Genomic DNA, 23,895 nt, shown 5'->3' with positions numbered 1-23,895 from the left:
CTAGACAACTAAATCAGACTCTTTATCTTTTCGTATAATGTTATTATACCTAAGCCTTTTCCTCTTTCATTATTAAATGTACTGTATACATATTAAATTTTCAAATAATCCCTAATAATTAGTACAGACTAGCTGACCCGGCAGACTTCGTAGTGCCTCAATCGATAAATAAAAGACCTAAACTTTATTTAATTGCGAGCATTTTCATATTTATCTACCTTTTAAACCTTCTCTGAGCTTATAGCTATAAGCCTTGAAGAGAAAGCTTATATAGCAAAAAGCAAAGCTATCCTTGCTTTTATTTCCTTGCCTATGCAAGGAAATAATGTGCAAGAAATATAGAATAATTTATTAGCATTTTTCTAGTTTTTATTCATGTAAGACATGTCGATAAATTTGTCGACACTGTATTTATTTAAAATAGACACAGAAAATACTAGAATTAAATTAATGCACATAATTTTATTAAGTACTTTTATACAACATTCAAATAGCGATTGACAGTGTCATCTGCCATTTTCATAATAGATAAGACAGGCTTGATCAAAATCTAAAGTTCCTGTAGTGACAGCATTGTTACAGAAACAGATATTATAAGACTTCTACAGCTGCATGTCCCATCTCTTGTTTCACGCACGAGACACTGCAGATCTTTAGATAAAAGTCGAAATCTCGCTTCCATCAACAAAATATCGAATTCCGCATCTGCAGCCGAACCCGCGACCACTATACGGAAGCGATTGGCGCCAGCTGCCGATCAAGTATCGAATACCACACAGATAATAAATAAAAGGATTCCTTAATAAGAAAAACGTAAGGTGATCTCCGTGCTCAGAATATTTTCACGCTAAATCAATCCGAGACAGTGGGCCCTGTAACTCACATCGGCTCCGATGTATAATTGCATTGAAACGATCACTGGCTTTCTTTGTGTGTGCACTTTTCGGACATGCGATATCCACTTGACGATTGCAAGCTTTCAAACGACAGTACAAACGCAGGCAGTACGAACCGAAATAAAGAGTTTTTTCGTTTATACTTTCAACGTAAAGATACTCCAGGATTGCAAAATATTGACTATACTTTGCTATTGTGAGTCCTATATATTTGTGAGTGACCTCTTGTGAGTCCGCGCGGATAGGTATCACCACCCCGCCTATTTCTGTCGTGAAGCCGTAATGCGTTTCGGTTTGAAGGGTGGGGTAGCCGTTGTAACTATACTGAGACCTTAGAACTTATATCTCAAGGTGGGAGATGTCCATGGGCTCCAGTAACCAACCACTTAACTCGTCCATCCATCCAAGCAATATTAAAAAAAAAAAGTTTTTTACATTGATTAAGTAGTGATAATTGTTCGTTGAATTCTGCGTAGTGCTTACCGAGAAATGCTATATTTAATTTATGTTTGCTCATTTAAGCTTAATCAATCTATTTGAAAATAATATTTGTATGTTCCTACACCTTGTATTTTTCAAAGCATAAAATTTCATTTATGTATTTATCTAATCTTCTCCACAAAGCCGTCAAAAGTTGCAAAAGCACCGACGTTCTGTGCCCGGATACGGTAGTGGGTGGTGGAAATACCGAAACGGACATCCGACGTTCCGGCCTTTCCGGCTTTTCTCCTTCCGATTCACTATCAGTATCTTTCCGCACTTCTTTCTGAAATGGTTAAATTTAATTGGTTTTTAGACAGTAAAACGAAAAAATATTTAAGGGTAAAAGCGATTTCTTCTATATTAAAAAAAAAAACCTTATTTAATTATATGCAAGACACCCCTGATACTGGTTACTGTATTAATATTCAACATCTAACATATTAGGAATGATTCAACCCACTTTGATGTAACACTATATAATAATGTAGAAGTCTTCATAACATTGTCAAACCAAAACATTACAGAAATGTTGTCATCATAAAAATAAAGTTAGCAGACTCGTAAAATCTTTCGCCGTTGTAGTTAACATGAAGAAATTGTAGAGTGGTCCCATCTTTAGGGATGTCATCTGAGTTTTTATCTCTATAGTGAGTACCTACATATTTGACTTAAATCTTTCAACTTCAACGATGAAAGCTCTTTTGAAACAAAACAAGATTACTTTCGTCAACGACCCACCGTTGGAGTAGTCCTCTAGTATTTAAGATATTTTGTTTTGATTTAGCCTTTTGTTACTAACTTTCAATTTAGATAGTATCTTCTAAAATTTTATTTTACGCTTAAATTGACAACAAAATATCGAAAGTAATACTGATAAAAGGCAAAAGCACATTAAGGATTTTCAAGTTTGTGTCGTTAGCAACCCTGAGGCCCTTATTTGTTAATACAGTGGAGCGACGGTGTCGTTGCGCCTATAAAATCGTCTGAAGTGTAAACACACGTAAATATCGCTCGACACGCACTCGTAAAATCTATTTCTTGCGCATTTGCGGCACGCACCCACCAATCAGACTATTTAGAAGAAGGACAATCAACACTAACAGGAAGCAATGTTTTATGAACTACTGTAATTACAGGTTGTATGTTAATAATGAACATTAAAATTTGTACCTAATTATATGAAAGACGTAATTAATTGAGGACACAACAGAAATAACAAAAGCGTAATAAACATGAACATGAAAAATATAAATTACAATCTGGTTTCCTTTTCATAATTTTTCTAAGTAATTATTCACTTAGGTACGCTAGCCCACTGAGTTTCTCGCTGGATCTTCTCAGTGGGTCGCTTTTCCAATCCGGTGGTAGATTCTGCGAAGCACTGCTTTTGCTAGGGCTAGGGTTGGCAGCTTCGTCAGCTTAGAGCCCCGTGAGCTCTCCTCTATTTGTTCTGCGCATCTAGTATAACCCCTCGAGGTTAATAGAATAGGTAGAAAAAAAAGGTGCGTTAGAAGTAAAGTAGTGAACTTTGTGTTTTGATATACATGAAATAATGTTGTAACAATTATGTAATAGTATGAAAATGTTCGGCCAGGGGAATTAGGAACAGGAGGTAGTACTAATCAAATTTGAAAACCACGGGAAGTTTTTATACAGTCATTATGTACTCTTGATTTTGGAGCATTGCAAAGAAAAGTTCACCTATTTTCAATATATAAAATATGTTTATTCCGTTATTTTCAAAATAAAACTGTTTTAAAATTTGAAACTCAAAGGAAACTGCATGTTTGTTACATTGAGTAGTTTTTGATTTATGGATTATTCACGGTTACATAAAGTCGATTTAAACATTACGAATGCCCAAACGCCGAATTACCATTAATTATATATAACATTCACTATGAGTGCGGAACTTACATAACACTGCGACACTTACTTGTTTTGATTTTAGGTTTAGATATTCAAACACAGACAGAATCAAGGCGACTCCCACGTTTCCAATCAGAAGTTAAAAATAAGATGTCTGTTCGAGAGTGTGAAATCACCGAGAAAATAACCTGAAGCATTTTTCACGGTCTATTCCTCAGACGTCACCCGCAACGGCAGTTTTCACTCGTCTACTGTTTTGAAGACAAGGATAGTGACTCATTTATTTAACAAATTCTTTATTCTTTCTGGTGCCTTTTCATTTCATAATTTAATGAAATTAACCTCTAAGATACCTTTGTGTATATTCCATAAGTTAAACCTTCTAAAATGTACATAACGAATGGAAGGTTAAACATGATAAAAATAGAAAAGAATACATATAATGAAAAACATAGAATCTTTATCATTATTTTCAGTCTGTCTATCTTTTATTGGCGTCTGAGGAACCCGCACAAGTAAGGGTCACTGCCCTGCCTATTTCTGCCGTCAAGCAGTAATGTGTTTCGGTTTGAAGGGTGGAACAGCATTTCTACTGTAAAACTGTGATTTAGAACTGTCTCAAGGTGGGTAGCGATATTTACGTTGTTGATGTCTATGGGCTATGGTAATAACTTGACAACAGGTGGTCTGGGAGCTGATTCACCCATTATGCCAATAAAAAATAAATCTATTTGTTTGTTGGCGCATATCTCAGGAAGTAGTAAACGGAATTTCATATCATTCACATCACAGGTACATAGATACAAATTTGGAGACTATAGACTGCCCGGTAGGCAGCGGTTTGGCTCTGCCACTGACATTGCTGAAGTCCAGGGCAACGGTAACCACTCATCACCAGATGGGCCGTACGCTCGGCGGCCTACAGAGGCAATAAAAAAAAAGAAATCGGATGATGATGCTCTGAAGAATTGTTCGAGATAATACCGTCATCTCGTTTTTACAATAGCACCGACCGCAGCCGCAAAAAGAAATGTAACAAAAGTTATCGTCATTTAAATATCACTTACACTAGAAAATATAGCTCGGTATACATTTTCGCACTTAAACCACCAACCCAATGTTGACTATTCGGTATGGAAATACATATATTTGAACGATGTAAAAAAAATAGGCTGCTTTTAATCTCATTTATGAGTGTCGGCTCACAGAATATTAAGTTTAGTACACAACGGGGAATCTGCAGGCGCTAATCTCTTTAATATTAAATTCATTAGTCGACAGTGATTGAAGCTTAATATCCAAATAAAACCACACAAAACATGAACATCCTTAGAAATTATAAACTAAATACACAACTTTCGTTAGACACCTGCGTGTTGATCCGATCCGAAATAACGGGTATTTTTATGTCATATTTAATTTTATAGTCTAAAAATAAAAATAAAGCTTCTCTGCCGAACTATTTTCTACCAAAAATACATAATTAAAAACACGATTATACGAGAAGATAAATTGATTCACAGATGTATATTTTATTCTACTTTATATTTTACAAACAAATTAATTTCAGTTTTTGCAAAAAAAAAAAATGTTTCACTTTTTTTATATTAAATAATTTCAGTCTTCTGTGATGTGATCAAGAATTCCGTTTATTTCTTTGCTATGATTCTTCGCCGGTTAAAGACGGCATCACACTGTTCAAGAATGAAACTTCAATGGGAACGGCGAAATATCCTGTTACGTTTTCCCGTAGACGCGACGCAGCTAATTGCAGAGCAGCACACGTAAGTTGAACGGGACTTGTTTCACGAGGTTTAATTTGGACTGTTATTTCGCCCATTAATCCTGGCGCTAAACGAAGTCTGGTACGGGGATGGCAATTCCAACTTGCTCCCAATCTTGCCTTCTCGTTCCATAACCCACAGCAGTGTATGTAAACGGTATTTGAGCAAGCATTCAAGACCCTGGGTCATACAAAGAGGAACTTATAAAGTTTTTGTTATTCCACATTTCGACATTATTTGAAAATATAGAAAAACTAATAAAATGTGATATTTTTATCTGACTTTACCTCAAATGTTCATAATATTAAAATGAAAATCATAGAACCAAAAAAGGATGAACTAAACAAACATTAAACGGAGAAACCGAAAAGTTTCTCCCTATGGCAGATTGTAATGGATATAATCCATACTGGATGGATACTTGAGCTATAACCCAAAGAGGGTTGACGACAGACAGGCGAATGCCGGTCGAAATTCCTATGCAGCATGAGCCCGTTGTAAAACTCATGCCAAATTCCTATGTAGCGTGATTAGAGGATATGGTGCACCGACTCAAGATAATGTGGAATAAGGGCAAGAAAAAGGTTAATGCTCCACATTCAACGACCAAATCTGGAGCCCGTATACTAGGATAACTAACCACTCGACCAACGAGGCGGTCTGTCTGTGTGCTCACTCGGATAGATAAGCTCACGATCAGCCTAGTTGTTACTCAAGGTAATAAATAGACTAGGCGTCATTAATGGGACCCTTTTTGATATATAAGATCATAATCACAGTGATATTAGAATAACGGCTAAAACAAACAAGAACGCATGACTGGATTACGATAGAAATAGGAAGAATGCGACTTTGAAATCAGCCTGTACGAATTGAAACACGTCTCGCCATGTACCAGAAATACTGTTTAATGTTTGATCAAAACTTCAGAACTTATTTGTTGATTTTATTAATTTTAAATACTATGGACAACAACGGGCAGAAAAGTATACGATATTAATAAAAGCGATGTCATTTTTTTTGTATTATTAAGAAGCACGTTTATATATTTGTGCCTTTTTGCAAGTCGAATAAATAATTATTAAAATATAACATAGAACGTAATAACTTTTACTCGTTTATTGAAGCGTAAAAGTCCGTGGCCACAAAAACTAAAACTGTAAAGCATTCGAACCTTCAATCGTAAAATAATAAACGCGAAGCAAAATTATAAAATTAGCTTTAATAACATTTATTTTATTTGCACAATATAATACTGAAAGTTTATTAACAACAGCATCTATTTAAAGTCAATAAAAACAGAATAAAGGTTATCGAGTAATGGCATATCTAAAGGATATGACAAAGGTAAACCACTAACCTTAACTTCTTAGTGAGTTTCTTTTTGTTAATAGCAAAATAAAGTTGATCAGGAAACCAAGTTATTGATAATGGACGTATAGAACTGGGACTGATATTTGTGATTTTATTTCCTAGGCTCAGTTTCGAAATCCTTCCGTTTCGTTTGTCTTGATTCAGTACTAAGTTGTCCATATCATCTAAAAAAATCTCTCATATTAGACATATTTCTTATTACGCTTAACGGCTGGGGCGGTTTTCTCTAAGAATGTACTGAACAAAAGTTTTGATTAATATGACGGTTTGATTATTATGATGGAGCTGAGATTCCATTAAAATATACAAAAAAAGAAGTGTCCGTGGCGTAGTTAAGAAGTCCGGTATGCTCATAGCTATGCGATTATACCGTCGTTCGATTTTTTTTCATACCTAAGCTGAGAGCCTTGAGAGGCTATTTCAGTTAAACTTAACTAGTGGGTGAGCTCACGGGGCGCAAACCTGACGACGTTGCTAACACGAACCCTAGCAAGAGCTGTGCTTCGCAGAATCTACCACCGGATCGGAAACGCGACCCGCTGAGAAGATCCGGCGAGAAACTCAGTGGGTTGGGTCTGAGGGTTAATTTACTCGTCGAGCCCTTCGTCGCAAGCGACGGGTTCGACGAGAACGATGACCGGTGCTTGAGGTACCTAGCACCGTTCGTGAATCGGGAGGATCCGAAATTACGTGTTTGGGGCGACATTGACTGTTTTCCATTCTGTCTGCAGGATCGGGAATGTAGTTAGCGGCGGCCACGATGAGAGGGTTCTCGTGTCGTGCCGCTTTATCGAAGTGGCGCATCGATGCAAACTGAATATACTTACTGATGGACTCTAAGTCCAGGTCGTCATGGAGGTCGACGTTCCTGACGAACCATGGGGCTCCGACGGCTATCCCGCAAAAACGGGATTGAATAATTTGGAGTGATTTTTAGTCAGTGCGGGCCGCGTGAGCGAACACTACACTTGCATAGGTCATGACGGGGTCGTTCTATCGTCAGGCTAGTAACATTAATACAGAAAAGTATAACACGACCAAGAAATTACAGCATGTAATCAAATCCAAAGTGCTAATAAAGATTGTGGATTTGAATTTGTTGAATCTGTGACACAGGCATAAATAAGAGCGTCTCCGTCCTATCAAAATTCAAACTATTTGAGGTTTGATTCTTTAATTAACTAAGACTAGCCTTCGTGCCTAATGATGGGTATTGGAATTTATCTTGTAATGTCTCTGATCTTTAATTGTATCGTGAGCTACACCAACAAAAAACTATTTTTAGACATACCAATCGCACCATCTTTGATTTTTTCCCGTAAATTATTACATATCATAGGTGGTAAAAAAATATTGATGTCTCTTTTACTAATCATAATTCGAATATATTTTACGTTGGTACTTTAAAGGACTCTTTATCTCATATTATAAGGTGCATTTATAATCTAACCCAAATTTAGACGTTTAACAGCTAAGCTGACAAAAAGTGTGTCCATAGAGAATCAATCACTACATGTGTCTATTATTTCAGATACTTTTATTATCAATGGTCTGAGAGAGTTTGAAAATCACTTCTATACGCCGTAATCAAGACGTTGTGGCCTAAAAATTAGGACGCCGGAGTACTGCTATCAAGCAAAGCAACTTTGCAAATTGCGCATACAGATGTTAAAAAGAATAAATAAAGGAAGGAATAATAAAATAAAAAATTAAAGTGCAAAAAAGAATATAAACATCTCTAAGTTGTCGCTTCCTTTATACCCTATGAGGCCAAACTACTCATGTATTTTGTACATAGGAGAAATGCAGATGTATGTTTTTGAAGAAATAACACTGCATGTTATCTGTAATGTCATGAGATCTACCTTTTGAAATCTATTAAAGTTATATAAATCAAAGCTAATTAACAAAAATCTGAAAGCGAAGCAGTAATAAGACAGTGTTGTGTGACGCCTTGACGCGTGACGATCAGTCCCGAGGGAGCGGAAGTCTTGCGTACTTCCGGCCGCCGACGCACGGCCCGGAGATCCGGTCCACTTGTACGATCACGATGTACCGCCTACCGCCTCCCACTCCGTAACGAACTAACAACAGTAACAGCATTTACTTCACTAATATAATTTTGCATTGAATTAAATTTTCCTTCCGTAACATTTTTTGTTAAGGAAATATGAAGTACAGATTGGATGTAATAAGACAAAAAAATAAAATAAAAGATGTGTGATGTCGTGGGACACCGGATAGGAACGAAGTTCCTTATTATAAAAATATTAATTTTAAGTTCTATTCGAGGTATAAGGAAAATAATTATTCGGGTATACATTTTTTATTATGATTTTTTTACTGAAAAATAAAAAAACATGTACTCTACAAAGTTATCAACTTTATTTTATTCACAATGATTTATAAAAAATATATAATAAAAAATGATATACAAAGAAACAGCTATTTATATGAATAATAGTAATAACCGTCATCACGTAGACTATACATTAGACACTGTATAGCCATCATACTAAGACTATACATAAATAATAAAAATCTTACGTTACGGACGTTTTTTCCCGGTTGAGGTACCCCTCTGCATCGTCCCATAAGGAACTTCGTTCCAAAAACAGTATATGCGTCCCTAGTATTCTGGAGCTTCTGCCGATTCTCTCTATCATTCGCTTATTTATTTATTTATTTTTTAATTTTTTTTTATTGCTTAGATGGGTGGACGAGCTCACAGCCCACCTGATGTTAAGTGGTTACTGGAGCCCATAGACATCCACAACGTAAATGCGCCACCCACCTTGAGATACAAGTTCTAAGGTCTACGTATAAGGTCACGTATAGTAACGACGGCTGCCCCACCCTTCAAACCGAAACGCATTACTGCTTCACGGCAGAAATAGGCAGGGTGGTGGTACCCACCCGTGCGGACTCACAAGAGGTCCTACCACCAGTAAAATGGTAATAGTAGCCTCGCCTTACTTTCATACTTATTTCTACTCCTCTCTTGACTCTTGTAATTTTGAGCACTGCCGGTAGGATATGCTCTGATAAGCATTCTTAGATACAAATCATACCCATTATCGTACCTATTTCAGTCCTGCATACCTTCTTAAATAACGAAGCACGCAATATTTACTTAAGTACTAAGTAAACTCAACTATAAGAGGATCTCAAAAAGTTTAAAAGTCAGATCAGACACAATGTTACTTCTGTTCCACACGTGCATTAGGTTTATTGTAAACTAGTAGCCCGCTCCGACTCCGCTCGGGTCTTTAACAAAAATTTCAACGATATTTGACGTTGTCTTATTTTTTTAAGTAAAAGAACATTTATTGCGGCATAACTATAGTGAGACATGCTGTTGCGACACTTTTTGTAAATAATAATGTGTTCTACAAAGTCGTAGTACATTAATTTATTCTATCATGAATAGTTTTCGCAGGGCACACGATGTAAAGAACATATTAGGCAATATTTTTACACCTTGGGTTACATTATTGGAGTTTTAGTAAGAATCCCTAATTTTTTTCAAAAAAGATTATAGCCTATCTGGAATAGTGTAGCTTCCAAACCTTCGATCAACACTATTGTTGATCGAAGTTCCAAACAGTAAAAGAATTTTTCAAATCGGTTCAGTAGTTTCGGAGCCTATTCAATACAAACAAACAAACAAATCTTTCCTCTTTATAATATTGTATAGAAGTATAGATTAACAAAAACCACAATTTTTTTTATGTTCGATTTATCATAGTTGAGAACTATTGAATGATCATCATTGCGTATTTTAGTATGTACTTAGTTTATTAATAGTTCGAAATAAAAACTACTGAATATACAAAAATAGCAATGAGATTACTTGCAAGAGATATTAGTTAACCTATCGCAATACCTAATTCGAATATTGCGTAACCAATAAATATCGTCATGAATACATAATCAAGTTTGTAGTTCGTTTAGTTAAGGAATTAAAAGCAACACACTGGTAGACTAAACAATGAGATCAGCTGGTCCTATTGCGGGAAGTAGCGGGGCTGACGCCTCCGACCGACAAAGACATTGATTTCAATTATGTGATTTGTTTATGTTACTGCTTTTGAATTTGCTTAGACAGACGCGTTGTTATGGTTTCGTTAAATTTGATTTTCCGTCTGTCTGGTGTATAAAAATCAGAAATAACCAAGACGATCTGATAGATTTCCATGGAAATCATTCGTCATATTTTCAAATGCGAAACACAGTTTAAAGTTCGAAGAAATTAAAATTTGTATGCGGCGTTTATAGAATATAATTTGGAATTGATTATTAGGATACAATATGGTACGTAGTTAGTTACGCAATCGTTATGATTGTGTTCAGTAAGCAAAGTTGCATTGTATTATATAATTTTATCATTCATTCATCCATAATTCAACTAATAATTAAAAAATCCATATATTTTCAATGTCGTCCCTAAGAAAATCATTTATGTGATTTTGACTGGTGGTAGGACCTCTTGTGAGTCCGCACGGGTAGGTACAATCACGCCGCCTATTTCTGCCATGAAGCAGTAATGCGTTTCGGTTTGAAGAGTGGAGCAGCCGTTGAACTATACTGAGATCTTAGAACTTATCTCAAGGTAAGTGGCGCATTTACGTTGTGGATGTCTATGGGCTCCAGTAACCACTTAACACCAGGGGGGCTGTGAGCTCGTCTCTAAGCAATGAAAAAAAATATATATTCACATATAATAATAAAATATATTCACTAATAAGATTATCTTTTAGTTTTTTCTTAAAATGAAAATCGTCTAGGTCTCTTAATTTCTTTGGTAGTTTATTAAATATCCTAACGCTTATACCTAGTATACTATTAGTCTTTACCAGTTTTAAGTTACCAGTATTGTGTTTTTCAATAACAGTTCAATTAAACTGAGAATATGAAATTATATAGAACTGAACTGCTGTGAGTTTCTTAGAAAGTAACAGGGGTCCTGAGGTGGGAAGGGAGGCGAGGTGAGCTAACGGATGAGTGTCCGTGGGAACGGCCGACGTTTCCGGTCCGCATTGCGCCTCGACACTCTCAACTATTTCCTTTGAGTAGGGTCGCCTTGTTTTCCCTGTAAGACAGTATTTTTGAAAATAAAGTATCATGTTAATTTATAGGTCACGCGTAAAACTTGCCACTCGGAAAAAAAAATTGTAACAAGATTAAAATAAAAGAATCTAAAAGTAAGTTAAAAAAAAGTTACAAATTTAACACTATTTTAGTAGAGTGACAGGGATTTCAACTGTCTGTCAGACAAAAATAAGGCGGTCCTGGTGTTAAGTTAAGCTGTTAAAGTAAGTATCATATGAATCCTGGTACCCTTGATAAAGATAAGATGAAATTTTAATTTTATTAGTGCAATGACTGTCCATATTTCAAAGCAGAAACGTATGACTGCTTTGCGGTAGAATGATATTTTTTTATTGCTTATTTTCTATTGCTTTGAAGTTAAAGAATTAAGTGAATAAACACGCTAAGATACCAGTATAACAGACGAATCATAGGAATCAACATGTCTATAAACGCTCTCAAAACAGACGCTGACCAATTGAAATAAATAACTACAGTGGCTTAATTAAAATCTTCAACTTAAAATCTTGTTACCCTAGTCGCATAATCGGCTTGTCTAAACGAGTTGCACAACAAGATTGGCTGCAGCCTTGCATTAGCGATGATGCCAAGTCCTATGTGTTAGTTGTTGACGAATCCTTGCCATAAACTCAAACAATTTTGATTCTAAATTATAATCAGTAGAATTCTTCAAAACTAGTTTTGAATAAATGTGAATGCTTCAGTACTCTGTTAATAATGTGTAGAATAACAGAAATTAATTAGAACTTTGTAATTGTTTTGTTATTTTTCCGTTTGAAATGTAGAGATGAGAATGATACCGGAACATAAAAAGTGAACTGAACAAAAAATTTATAGGTTATAAATTAGAGATGTGTAATAAAATAACATATTAAATAATAATTTATCAAGCAAACCAAAATAAGCAAAAAAAAATTACCCTGCTATCACTATACTTCCGACCATAACAATTACTGGTTTTATAAAAAGAGAAAATGGAGCTATACCTATTTGTTTATTGGTGTATGGATTTTGTTTTCGGTAATACATAGTTTCCATGAAAATAGGAAAAGATTAATATTAAAAAGGCTTATATATTTAAGATAAATATTTTTCAAGTTAGCTTGTAAAAGTGGAATGAATTACAAACATTCTTTATTTCAATAAGGAAGAAACTACGTAATGTATAAAAACTGAATTCGTATATTTTTAGCATGAAACATTTCATATGAAACTGTATCTATGAACACAATCAGAGATATATGTTTACTATCTGCTTCCTACATACGATTAGATCATAATTTATCAAACTTCAAAACGGAACTCTAGTTTTTTTGTAAAAAACTCACACACACATTAAGAGATTTATTGAAAAACTTACCGCTTATCATCCTCGTCACGTGGGTCAGATAAGAAAGGTCAACTTTTGCAGATGTGGTTTTTTCCAAGAAATAAAATAAGTACCTACCTACCTTTCAACCATTGAATTTATTAATCGCAACATACTGAGAAATGTATTAATATTATTGTAATTGAATCTCGATCGATTTAAAATTTTATATTAACCTAGATATTTTAAAACAATAATAACTGAAAGCACCCAGAAATCATTATTTAAACGGTTGTTACCAAGAGCGACTTCAAAAATAGATATTTAAAAAATAAAATATTTAAAGTGTTGGCAAAATTAAGTTGTCCAGAAAAGTTATAGAAAATCTGTACCATACCGTTAAAAAGTTGTCGAATAAACATATAACCAACATCAGATTTAAATATTATAATGGATTTGTAAACGTTCGGAGACAGGCCTTAGGAAACATGCGCAGAATTTATAGAATCAATGCTAGAATGCGTTGCGAAGCTGACTGTTAATATTATCAAGAATATCCATTAGTATTAGAATAGTATTTATCCATTTCCGTTGGTAGTATACCTATTACTTTTGATAAAATGTGACTTTATTTTCGGTTTCTGATTAGTTGTTCATCAGAGTCCATTGTCCTTTTAAACATTTTAAATAAACTAGTGGTACAGCACCAAGACTACACTTTAGACAAATATTAACAAAGACAAACAATATTTAATTTATTCTCAATTGGACCATAGACTTTATGCAATAACAAAATGCATGTGTGTGTCTCAAATACATGGTAGTGTGTGTAATGTTTTCTTTATTGATTTAATGTATCTTTTGTGCATTATTTAAAAAAAATATTAGCATTGTGCACTCTTCTCTATGTTCTCTATAAGTGTGAGATATTTCATACTCCTCCGTTCGCACAATTTTCGTAAAAAGGGGTACAAAGTTTTTGCTTCACGTATTAATATATAGATACATAGAACGCCTGAAATACAACATTCCTTTTTCAGTGAATTTTAACTGAAAGCAGATATCATAGTGTGTTTCAAATTATATCTCGCAAAGAGAAAATAAGTTCAATCTGCGTATATTAAGGAATACAAAAAACCCATTAAATTTATCAGTCGGTCGCGATTCGGGTACGGTGGATGATTCAGCGGAGCACTGCTCTTGCTAGGGTCAGTGTTAGCAATTCTCTCAAGTTTAGCCTGTAAGCTCTCCTACCTATCTTTGAGTAGTTGGAATAGTCACTTAGGGTACCAAAGTTTCGTAGGAAAACAAAAAGGATACAAATATCAACATACGATTAGTTATTTCTGTGCCTAAACTCAATTTAAAAAAAATGACGGTAGTTAGTAGTTAGCAGTATATTTAAACGTCAACGAATAATAACATAGTCGATTTAGAGTTTAGACTTAAAATGAAAATAACAAACACAACATTTTAAGTAAAAGAAGTTTTTAAGCCTAGAAACTGCCGAAGGCAGAGATACTACAATATTAAACAATAAAAACTTTCAATTTATAGTCTGTAAGATGACATCACATGTTCTTTTACAATGTAATTTATTTAGTGGTAAGCATATGGCTCCGTTTTCATTTGCGGGGCGACCTAAATAGCATACTGGCTTCGAGAACGATATTTATAGTCCATGCTTAGATTTTTACTTGTTCGAACCCAGAATGGACTATCTATCTCCATACTTATAGCCAACGACTACGGTGGGAAGATCTCAGGAAAACCTACGACAGAATGAGTGATTTGTTCCGTAGACAGACGACAGTCTATCGTCAATCAAATAAGACTAGCTGTGATTGAGGTTTTTGTCGAATTTATTCTATTCGATTATAGATATCGCAACCCTTCGTGAAGCTTTTGAGGGCTCTGAATGCCCTTTGTGCTGTGCGTCAGTAGGCATTAATTATAAGACGCAGGCATCTATAATGAGGCGGTTTATGGTGTCCAGACACAATTTAGGTGCTTAGGAAAAAAAAATCCGTAAAATCGAAAGTAATTTCCAAACGTGGATCCGTCTCGTGTGAATACTATTGCTAAGTCAGTGGAAGTTTGTTTGTTATCTCAGTAGTTTACAGTAACTACTGTGTCAATCGCATAAAGTATGATTCCTAAATTCAAACGCGTGCATGCGGTTAAATGATTTTCGACATTGTAAAGCTGGTAGGTACGATGTAACTGACATCAATCGTTAGATATAACTTTATTATGGAGTAACATGATATTTAGATAATAATAACAGTACTGCATATTTCTCAGTCTTATAGAATACAAATGAAATTTCGACTTCATATCTCGATCTCACATTTGTGCTACAGTTAAGATTGGTAAGTCGTGAGCTCGGCTATTTTTTTTTTTAATATTGACAATGCCGGTCTATAGATTTAGCAAGTAGTTGTTGAAGTCCGTTGACCGTTGCGGTTTACTCGCGTTTGGCGTCTTGCTGTTATCGGGCGGAAGCGCGCGCCGGAAGCTTGCAATCTCGACCAATTGGACCGGCGAGTTGTCACGCCATGCGAACATGCCCCTTTCAACTCGTTTGAAGAACTACTTACTAGTCATGTGTTCTAAAACTCAAACAAATTGAATCTTCGCATTACACGACACACCATGTTATGAACGCAAAACAAAAACAACATTATCTCTCTCGTCAATACAGCTGTTGGATCATGGCTTTATACTGACATATGTGCTTCTCAATCGAAAGATTTCAGGTTTGATACCGGGCACTTACCAATCTGTTTTCATTTGTGCCGAAAACCGTATAGGTACGTAATGTGAATATATTGTGATGTTTCTTCTGACACGATAACAGTTGGCAACCCATTAAATTTTTATTGAGATTGTTAATAGCTTGTTTTTATTATTTACCAGCACAACGTAAGATAACAAATTATAATTAAGATTAACTTCCTCGCTATGCAATGTTTTAAAGGTACTTTTCTTATACTGTTCCGTCAGTGTTAGAAATTTCTTTTAGAATTTATCTCGTTTCCCTTTCTACAATAAACAAATAGGTCTTCTTTGAATTTCCCAAACTACATATTTATCTTAGCTTAAACAGTGAATGAACACACAAACTATAACATTATAAAAATAACTAATGCTATTTTGTCTTCATTTACAGATTTTCTTGTAAACATTTTTATGACGTTGATTTTAAATCTATGGTATTTTGGAATTCCCAGGAAATGTTTACTTCATTCTCACTATAGTAGCTATTAGAACTCAAATTAATACAATAACATACTGGACAGAAAAAATAATCAACGTACATATTAAGTCAGGAATCTTGCTTACCATTTAGATATTAAATCGATCAACAATTTAGCGTTATAACTTGGAATCTAGAAACTTCTTTTCTTTTATGTTGTGTCTGCGCAAAGTCAAATGAAGAGTATTTTATTTTGTGATCATATTATCTATACCTAATCACAAAATCAGAACTAACACAACTAATAAATTGCTTTGAAATTATTACAGTAAATATTGTTTGGATTTCTTTATATTAAATTAGTATTTTTTATATTATATCAGACCAATCCGGGTGGACGTCGATAAAATTTATTGTAATTTCAATAAAAAGTTTTTATTTGGAAAAAAAAGATCCGATGTTCGCGCTCTTTGTGCTTTTAATTCGCCTTGCGTGTTTAATTAGTCTGAATTATAATGTTTGAGTACACATAAAAGTATTGCAAAGCTGTTAAAAACTTATCGGAAGATGACGAGTAAGTTTCCTCGTAAGTGCTATCGGGTATGTCCACCTACAACCGGCGGAACCGGCAGTCAAAACAAGCCAATATATCTTGACCTTTTCAAATCCCCGTTGTAATCCGTATCTTGTCAGACGGAGAGGGAGTTAAAGATTCACGAATAGCTCTTATCTCTATGGTCGTGTTATTCAGTTGACATTGACCTCTAGAACGGTCGTCGAGGCCTCTTCTCAGTGGGCACATACATATTCATTACATCTTCATCTGCATATTAATGAAACAAAATATGAAAATACATATAACAACTAAATATTTATCTACTTATTGGACTATCATGATAAAGTCAACCGACAACTTTATAAGATAGTTTTTTTTTTAATAGAATACGAAACGTCAACATCATTTAGAGTCCATAATATTGTTGTTGTCGCGAAAACATACGAGGTAGGTTGACTCAATTAAGATGGAACCATAATAAAGAGTCAAAAATAATCTTCAGCTTGCGTTGTTTTACACAAATTAAAATATTAAGCAATAATAAAAAAAAAAAATTGTCATATGTTTCCAAACTTCTTTCTAAATTGTGAACACTTGCTTTCACTTGCTTGCAATTGTTGAATGCTTAACAGAACCTTTGTTCTTTTGTACAAAGCAGATAAACAAAAACACATCAGCTCAGCATTACTTGTAAATTATGTTTCAAATTAACATTTAAAAAAACTACAAGCCGACACAGATACCTAAAAAAAGGACTTAAATGTTACCTGCCCCATCAATACCTCTGATCAAGTTTTTATAACTTCCTTCGCAATTCGAAACAAAAATTATAGTCGGACTAGACTCGAGTTCCGCGTGACCTTCAGCTTTGTCCATCAGTAAAAAGTTATTATGGTCTTCTAAGCGCGGCACATACGTTATACAAGAAAAAGAAAAAAACAAATCAGTAAAATACCGTCTGATCGGAAAGTCCAGAGGCATCTTGTTTTCAGAATAACACTTGCAGAACCGGTTAGGCGCGCGACGCCAAATATCAATAAGTTTCCTTCCTCGTCCGTTGGGAATACAGCACGATTTAGTAAACCGATAATTCCGATAATGCGTGTACCGTTTTAGAATATGCCTGTGTTCCAACCGTGTTTAGTTATGAAGGTTTATTACAATTTTAAACAATCACGTGTAGCTAGTTACGTACTGAAATAGCTACAATTACACTTTATTCTGTGCTTGCTCAAAATTTGCAACAAACTTGTGATTTAGGAAGTTTTCGACGGGGTGTTTTCTTCATTTTAACAGAAAAAAAGAACAGTATTTTTATAGCTTTTGAATAAACTATCAATTCTTATAGCATTCCACACACGATAGCGTAAATTTCCGTTATTCGAAGTACGCTTGAAACCGGACCTAAAAATGTTTTCTGTTCGGTTCCGAGAATCGACATGAGTTCACTTGACATCGCTCTTTACCGCACGATTGTAACAATGCATTCTTAAAGTATGTATGTGAGCTCTTTATAAAGTAAGAGAACAAATACATCCTTGCAAGACCTGCAAAGGGGAAATTAGCTCGAAAAGTTTTCAATGCGTAACGCGCGTTTAAAAACAGCAGCAGTAATTCTTGCATGTAATAAGAAAACTGTTTCTCAATAAAGCTCTTGGGAAGTTTGTTTTTATTAATCCAAGTGGAAGACGTTAGATGTATCACATGTGATCGTTAATTTTTTCTTAAAATTTGTAATAATTGCTATAATTTGTAATCTCTATGACACACTATTGTAAGTAACGTTTAGATATAAATTACTTTTTAGATTCTGCACGATAGAACTGAACACAGATTATATGGTTTTTTTATTGTTATTAAAATTAAGTTTATGATATACAAATTAACAAAATTAAGTTATCCAAGATATTGGCAGCAGAAATAACCTTTGACTTTTTTTGAGATATCAAAAAAGTAATAAGTATAAGTATAATAAGTATAACTATAAGTATTTATTGTTTTGTTTTTAGAGTTATGGGCAAAATAGCTCACGATCCATCTGGTGTTACGTAGACACACGAGTTCATAAGCATTAATGCCGCCGTCCAACTTGAGACATGAGGACTTGAGACTTGATTTCAAAACAAGCCTAGTCGATTCGCTTCTTAAAAGTAGCCACGGCATCTGGTCCTTTCAGCCACATCGAATCACAGGAGTTTCTTAAACTACGCGCTTTTAAAGTCCTTCTTTCAATAATACTTTTTGAACTTATAGGTTCGAGCACTGAAACTAAAAAGAAAAATATTGATTCATGGTTTTCTTTTAATATAAAAATTAATTATTCAGCTGAATTTTACTTAAAGACATTTTCTGCTTGTACAAGCAGTTGTTGTCGAAATTTTAATCTTTTCCTAACACCTTGAACTACCAAATAACAATATAGAATCACGATTAAGGGAGTTTTTCAAGACTGATTTGCGAGATTTGGCTAGAAACTGTTCCTGAAACCATAAACATATTTAGTCATTATTGATACGCGTCGTGTTGTTTATTACATACTGAAAGTAAACAGGAAGCGGAAGACGTACATAACAGATGAATATAGATGCAAAACTGAACGGATTTATTGATCGGAGTCCGGCAATATGGCGACGCTTTATTTATTTTCTAGGAATCTACTAGTATATAGCAACCTTCCTGGCGCCGCACCGTTCTTCCGACGGAAACGAGCGTCGTCTCCGCTCTAACCCTTGCCGCGGTTCCGGTTTCCGGTCGGCTTTGAAACCGGTCGAAGTTTCCGATCTACAACGACGATGTCAGATAGAAGGCTTTTCAGTTCAATGAACACAATAATTAATATATTTTTTACCAAAATAAGCTTCGTTCTGTTAGTAAGTTTTGTTCTGTTTTTCCTGGTGGTAGGACGTCTTGTGAGTCAGCACGGCTCGTGAAGAAGTAATGCGCTTCGGTTTGGACTGTTCATGGTGGCCGTGAGCTCATCCACCCATCTAACAAATAAATAAATAAAATCGTTATTTTACAACAGCACCTATTTTATCTACCGGATTGAATTTACTTTGGCTTCTGGTGTTGCGACAATGAAACATTCTTTCTGGACTTGACATTAGGCAATAAATCCCATGGCAGATTTTACTGCGTTAGTAAATTTTGAAAACAAGAATTTTTCTTTAGAAGTTAAAGAAGAAAATTATTTTCAATACTCTCTTGGCTTAGTAAAATTTAAAATATAACTGGTTCGTGAAATATTCGTTGATAGATTTAGAGGAAACTTTTTAGGTACGTTAAAAAAGGCTTTTCTCGTTGCTACTTTTCTAATTATAGTTCAAACGGAAACGGTTTAAGTAGCCGTAAAATTAACGAAAAAAAAAAAAAAAACGTATGCTAAGTTTGGATACTAATTATTCTAAATTCAGTTCAAAGAGAGGTTGTGAATTCGAAGCATGATTATTCTTATTTCACAATTTGTCAGTCCACGTTGTAAAGCTGTATAAGTTCACACAGCAGCTCGAAGTTCTGCGCGGTCAACGGAGGCCAAACCATCTACATTTTTTTCTTATGTTAGTTAAACAAACAGTTACCTGCGTATCATACAACAAATGTTCATGAACGACTTAAAGGAATAAAATCGCGTAATATTAATTGTTCTTGTATTCTTTTTTTCAAATTAAAGTTTATAAATTTAAATCCTCGCTTGAGAAACACGCACGCGCTCGAAGTCTGTGGTCTACCGCGGGTTGCCACACCTTAAAATATCTAACAGCTACTACAATTATTATTGATCAGATGCATTTTAGAAGCAGTCATCATCGATCTTCGATTTTGGGAGTAGGGCTCATCGACAATTTCGTACTTAATACTATGAACTTCTAAATTGCGCAAACAATTCGTTTCGGCGCATCTAGATTCTCGGCCCAGTTCGTGCTGGCCAGTCGATGCTAGCTTACGTCATGTGTCGGATTGGGTCAGCCGTCAGCGTCAGCGGGCGGACTGCGCGTCGCGGCGCGGCGCGGCGCCAGTAACATGTCAGTTGACACACTACAGTTATGTCACGTAAATGTGCGTGCGTAACGCGCGGTCTGTTCATGCCGTTAATTACAAAAAGCACGCATTCTTGTAATTTATTTTAGTTTTAATTTAAAAAATTTCGTATTTATCTTAATGAATATAATACATATTGCCACCACCGAACTATGTAGTATTAATCAGATTTCGATTTTGCCAACTTTGATTTTGCACTTACTATTAGCAGTAATTAATAATTGACGCTAGCTTTACAGATGCCCGAGCAACCTATATTATAGTGATGAATACATCAGTATGCAGGCGCGTTGCCAATTACAGCAGAGACCTACTTTCTTACCTTCGAACTTTTACTTCCTGCGGGCCGGGCAAGGCGGCCGGTCGCACCACGCAACGGATTACGAAAGTGGCGCGAAATGCTCGGCCGACATTCGCGTACCGCTTGCGCCACCTTCAGGAAGTGGCGTTGCCGTGGGATTACGTAGCCGCCGCAACTTGCAAGTCTCGCCCGGACACTATCCTTGCTTGAGAAACACGCACGGGACCTGCAGACTACCGCGGGTTGCCACACCTTGCCATATGTAACTGTTACTACAATCACTGATCAGCTGCAATACCGTAATCGTTTCCTTTTGAGTTATACTTCGTACCGACTTCGTTTCTGCTTATTCTGCGATCAGATTGGTTAGTGGTAGGATGTAGCCCTCATGGGTGGTAAGTAACCACTGATTTCTGACGCGAAGCGAACATCTGTTCTGGTCGAAAAGTGAACATTCAGACAGCCATTATGCAGCACAATTAAAACTTCGATTGCATGCCTCAAGGTGGGTGGATTTGTGTCTGTGGGCTTCAGTGATCACTTAAGACCAGGTGGGCCATGAGCTCGACTGCCCATCTAGAAAATATTGTTTTCTGCAAATCTGCAATTTTCTCATGCGTGTAACCGATTCATTTTTACTTATTTAGTATCCACTGATTATCTTTTTCGCTATCCGTTAAAAAAGAAAAATAACTAGATATATTTTACAATCATAATAAACAATCATAATATAATGTATTACGTAAAATTAATCTACATCTTGAGATGTTAATGATCATTATCAAATTTCGATCACTGGGTGAATACAGATTATTCTGAAAAGTTAGGTTTTATCTATGAATAAATAAGTCATCACCCAATTCTTTACTTAAATTCTATCCACTGATTACATGGTAAAGCAGGATGCATCTCTCGGAACTACGCCAAGTTACCTCACCTTAAAGGCTTGCCTAACACACTATGCCTATCCAACAACGTTATTACGAAATTTATTTGCAACACAAAATGATCCATCAACTTACATTCTTTCTACTGTCTTCTACTGAAACAAATACATTAATTTAAAAGCGCATATTTTAAATATCATCAACAGAAAATTATTTTCACAACTAGGTCTAAGGATTGTTCTTTCAAAAGTAATCATATCACATAAATTTCAAACGAGTAACACTAGTCTCAAATGTTGCAAATTCCTAAACCAATATATCTAACCTTTTACCGTGCCAAGTTCACGGTAAAGATAAAGGACATTCAACTGCCAAAAGCTAACACTACGATATAATAAATAATAATATGCATTCTAACTAGCGATACCAGAATAACAATTTTATAACGATGTACCTAACTAGTTTCAGAAGATTATTACCATTTAACAAACTTTAGGAATGTAATGTCGAAACAAATGCTTGCATATTGCATTCACGTTATGTGTTACACAAGAAGCGTCATACAAGTTACAGAATCGGAAAAAGTGTGCAAAAACTGTTTTAGGGCGAGAAAATTCACATCGGTTATGTTCCGTTACAGCAATGCAATTGCTGAACGCATAACCTCATCTTCTAACACGTAATAATATGTGCAACGGTGCGCGCACCCGATCTCGCACGACCGGTATCTACCGAAAGTGGGCCATCTCTTTTTGTTACACCACAATATTCCGTAATTGTAACTATTCACGGAAACTGCGAACATTAAAACCGTAGACTCTTGCTCTCTGCGGATTTCGAGGTATCATTAGACTTTATAGTCAACAGCTTAATTTAATAAAATATTCACCAAATACTCAAACACGGTATGTAATCATTTAAAATTGTTGATGAATACAATGTTGATAAATAAAGCCTTTTTAGCCTATGTAACAACAAGACAATGTACAATTAATTGTATTGGAACTTCGGTAGGTAAATACTTACATTTGTGGTGTAGTTTAAGTTAAAATTTAGCACAACATTGGCGTGTAATCTGAGTAACAGGCGAATCTCACGAGGTGTTAGCCAAGATGGCGGCACGCGGAAGTGTGTGTTGTGATTTCCGCGTCGCCCTGCGCTGCGCGTGCGTTCCGTTTGTGGCTGCTCATTATTTTATCCTGAACTAGTCGTAACACAGTTAGTTATGAGACACTTACTAAACATATTTGTGTGTGCTTATGTAACTAGACATCTAATCCACACCCACCTATACCTACGGAACTTCGGGAAGTAGTTTCAAAATAACGTGTTAGGTACTTATTTAACACGATTAACACATTACTAACGAACACAGAGGTAGGCCTTACTGTGTCCTTGAATATAAGCAAATATACGTTCAAAATTATCGAATGTATTTATTCTTTATGGCAGTATAGTGACCCTGATATTATTTTTTTTTTTTTTTTTTTTTTTTTTTTATTTATACTTATTGTACACAAAAGAAAATACAATAAAAAACAGATTTAAAGAATTCTAAATACTATGTACAAAGGCGAGCTTAACTCATTCATGAGTTTTCTTCCAGCAAACCATTATCAGAGAGAAATACGATGTATAAGAGGGGAATAGTGTACAATATAAAGCATGATTTTTAACTAAGCATTAAAAAAAAAAATCTAACATTAAATGAAAAATACATATAAATAAAAATACATAAAACAATAACTTAAATACGATTAAAGTGACAGGAAATGTTTCTTCATTTGACTCTTAAAAACTTCTAGAGAGGAACTAGCACGAATAGGTTGAGGGAGAGAATTCCATAATCGCACTGCTTGTATTGTGAAAGAGCCACTATAGCGACTAGAGCTGTGTATGGGAGTTTTTAAAAGAAGAGAAGTGGCTTGTCGACTAACTTTGCCGTCAGGAATCAGATATTCAAAGCGTTCACGGAGATAGATAGGGGCATCAGGATTGTGAAGAATAGAATAGAGAAAAGAGAGAATGTGGCAATCTCGACGTCGCCTAATCGGCAGCCACCCCAGCTCAGCCCGGAAATCGGAGAC

At 35.3% G+C, this 23,895-nt stretch overlaps 1 protein-coding gene and 3 long non-coding RNA genes across 5 annotated transcripts; 1 reads left to right on the top strand and 3 right to left on the bottom strand.

Annotated features, from left to right (window-relative positions):
- Positions 1-448: 448 nt before the first annotated feature.
- Positions 449-3,553, top strand: LOC134199995 (uncharacterized). The gene is made up of 2 exons (XR_009974724.1): positions 449-813; positions 3,331-3,553. It is a non-coding gene; the product is annotated as an uncharacterized LOC134199995 (long non-coding RNA).
- Positions 1,445-2,862, bottom strand: LOC134199992 (uncharacterized). Its single transcript, XR_009974721.1, has 2 exons — positions 2,678-2,862; positions 1,445-1,662 (listed from the first exon to the last, which is right to left on the bottom strand). It is a non-coding gene; the product is annotated as an uncharacterized LOC134199992 (long non-coding RNA).
- Positions 3,554-4,743: 1,190 nt separating the features above from the next.
- On the bottom strand, positions 4,744-7,916 carry LOC105841905 (uncharacterized). The gene is made up of 3 exons (XM_012691696.4): positions 7,698-7,916; positions 6,393-6,570; positions 4,744-5,212 (listed from the first exon to the last, which is right to left on the bottom strand). The coding sequence occupies exons 1-3, from the start codon at positions 7,780-7,782 to the stop codon at positions 4,909-4,911; spliced, it is 567 nt and encodes a 188-aa protein (XP_012547150.2). The 5' UTR covers positions 7,783-7,916; the 3' UTR covers positions 4,744-4,908.
- A 6,293-nt stretch (positions 7,917-14,209) lies between these two features.
- LOC105841926 (uncharacterized) lies at positions 14,210-23,258 on the bottom strand. Of its 2 annotated transcripts, XR_009974717.1 has the most exons (6): positions 22,835-23,258; positions 21,944-21,963; positions 20,943-21,272; positions 19,431-19,569; positions 19,150-19,363; positions 14,210-19,062 (listed from the first exon to the last, which is right to left on the bottom strand). It is a non-coding gene; the product is annotated as an uncharacterized LOC105841926 (long non-coding RNA). The 2 variants fall into 2 exon arrangements; XR_009974718.1 differs by lacking the exon at positions 21,944-21,963.
- Between the last annotated feature and the right edge of the window lie 637 nt (positions 23,259-23,895).

The sequence above is a fragment of the Bombyx mori genome, chromosome 13, assembly GCF_030269925.1.
Source record: "Bombyx mori chromosome 13, ASM3026992v2".
NCBI classification, from domain to species: Eukaryota; Metazoa; Arthropoda; class Insecta; order Lepidoptera; family Bombycidae; genus Bombyx; species Bombyx mori.
This window is presented reverse-complemented; position numbering and strand designations above follow the sequence as displayed.

Bases quoted from the DNA above. Each gene is read 5' to 3' on its own strand.
- LOC105841905 (XM_012691696.4), bottom strand. From the start codon at position 7,782: ATGATTAGTAAAAGAGACATCAATATTTTTTTACCACCTATGATATGT. The intron at 6,571-7,697 runs GTATGTCTAAAA...AGATTTTTTTAG, and splicing joins AATCAAAGATGGTGCGATTG to ATGATATGGACAACTTAGTA. The intron at 5,213-6,392 runs GTTAGTGGTTTA...TGTATGACCCAG, and splicing joins AAACTCACTAAGAAGTTAAG to GGTCTTGAATGCTTGCTCAA.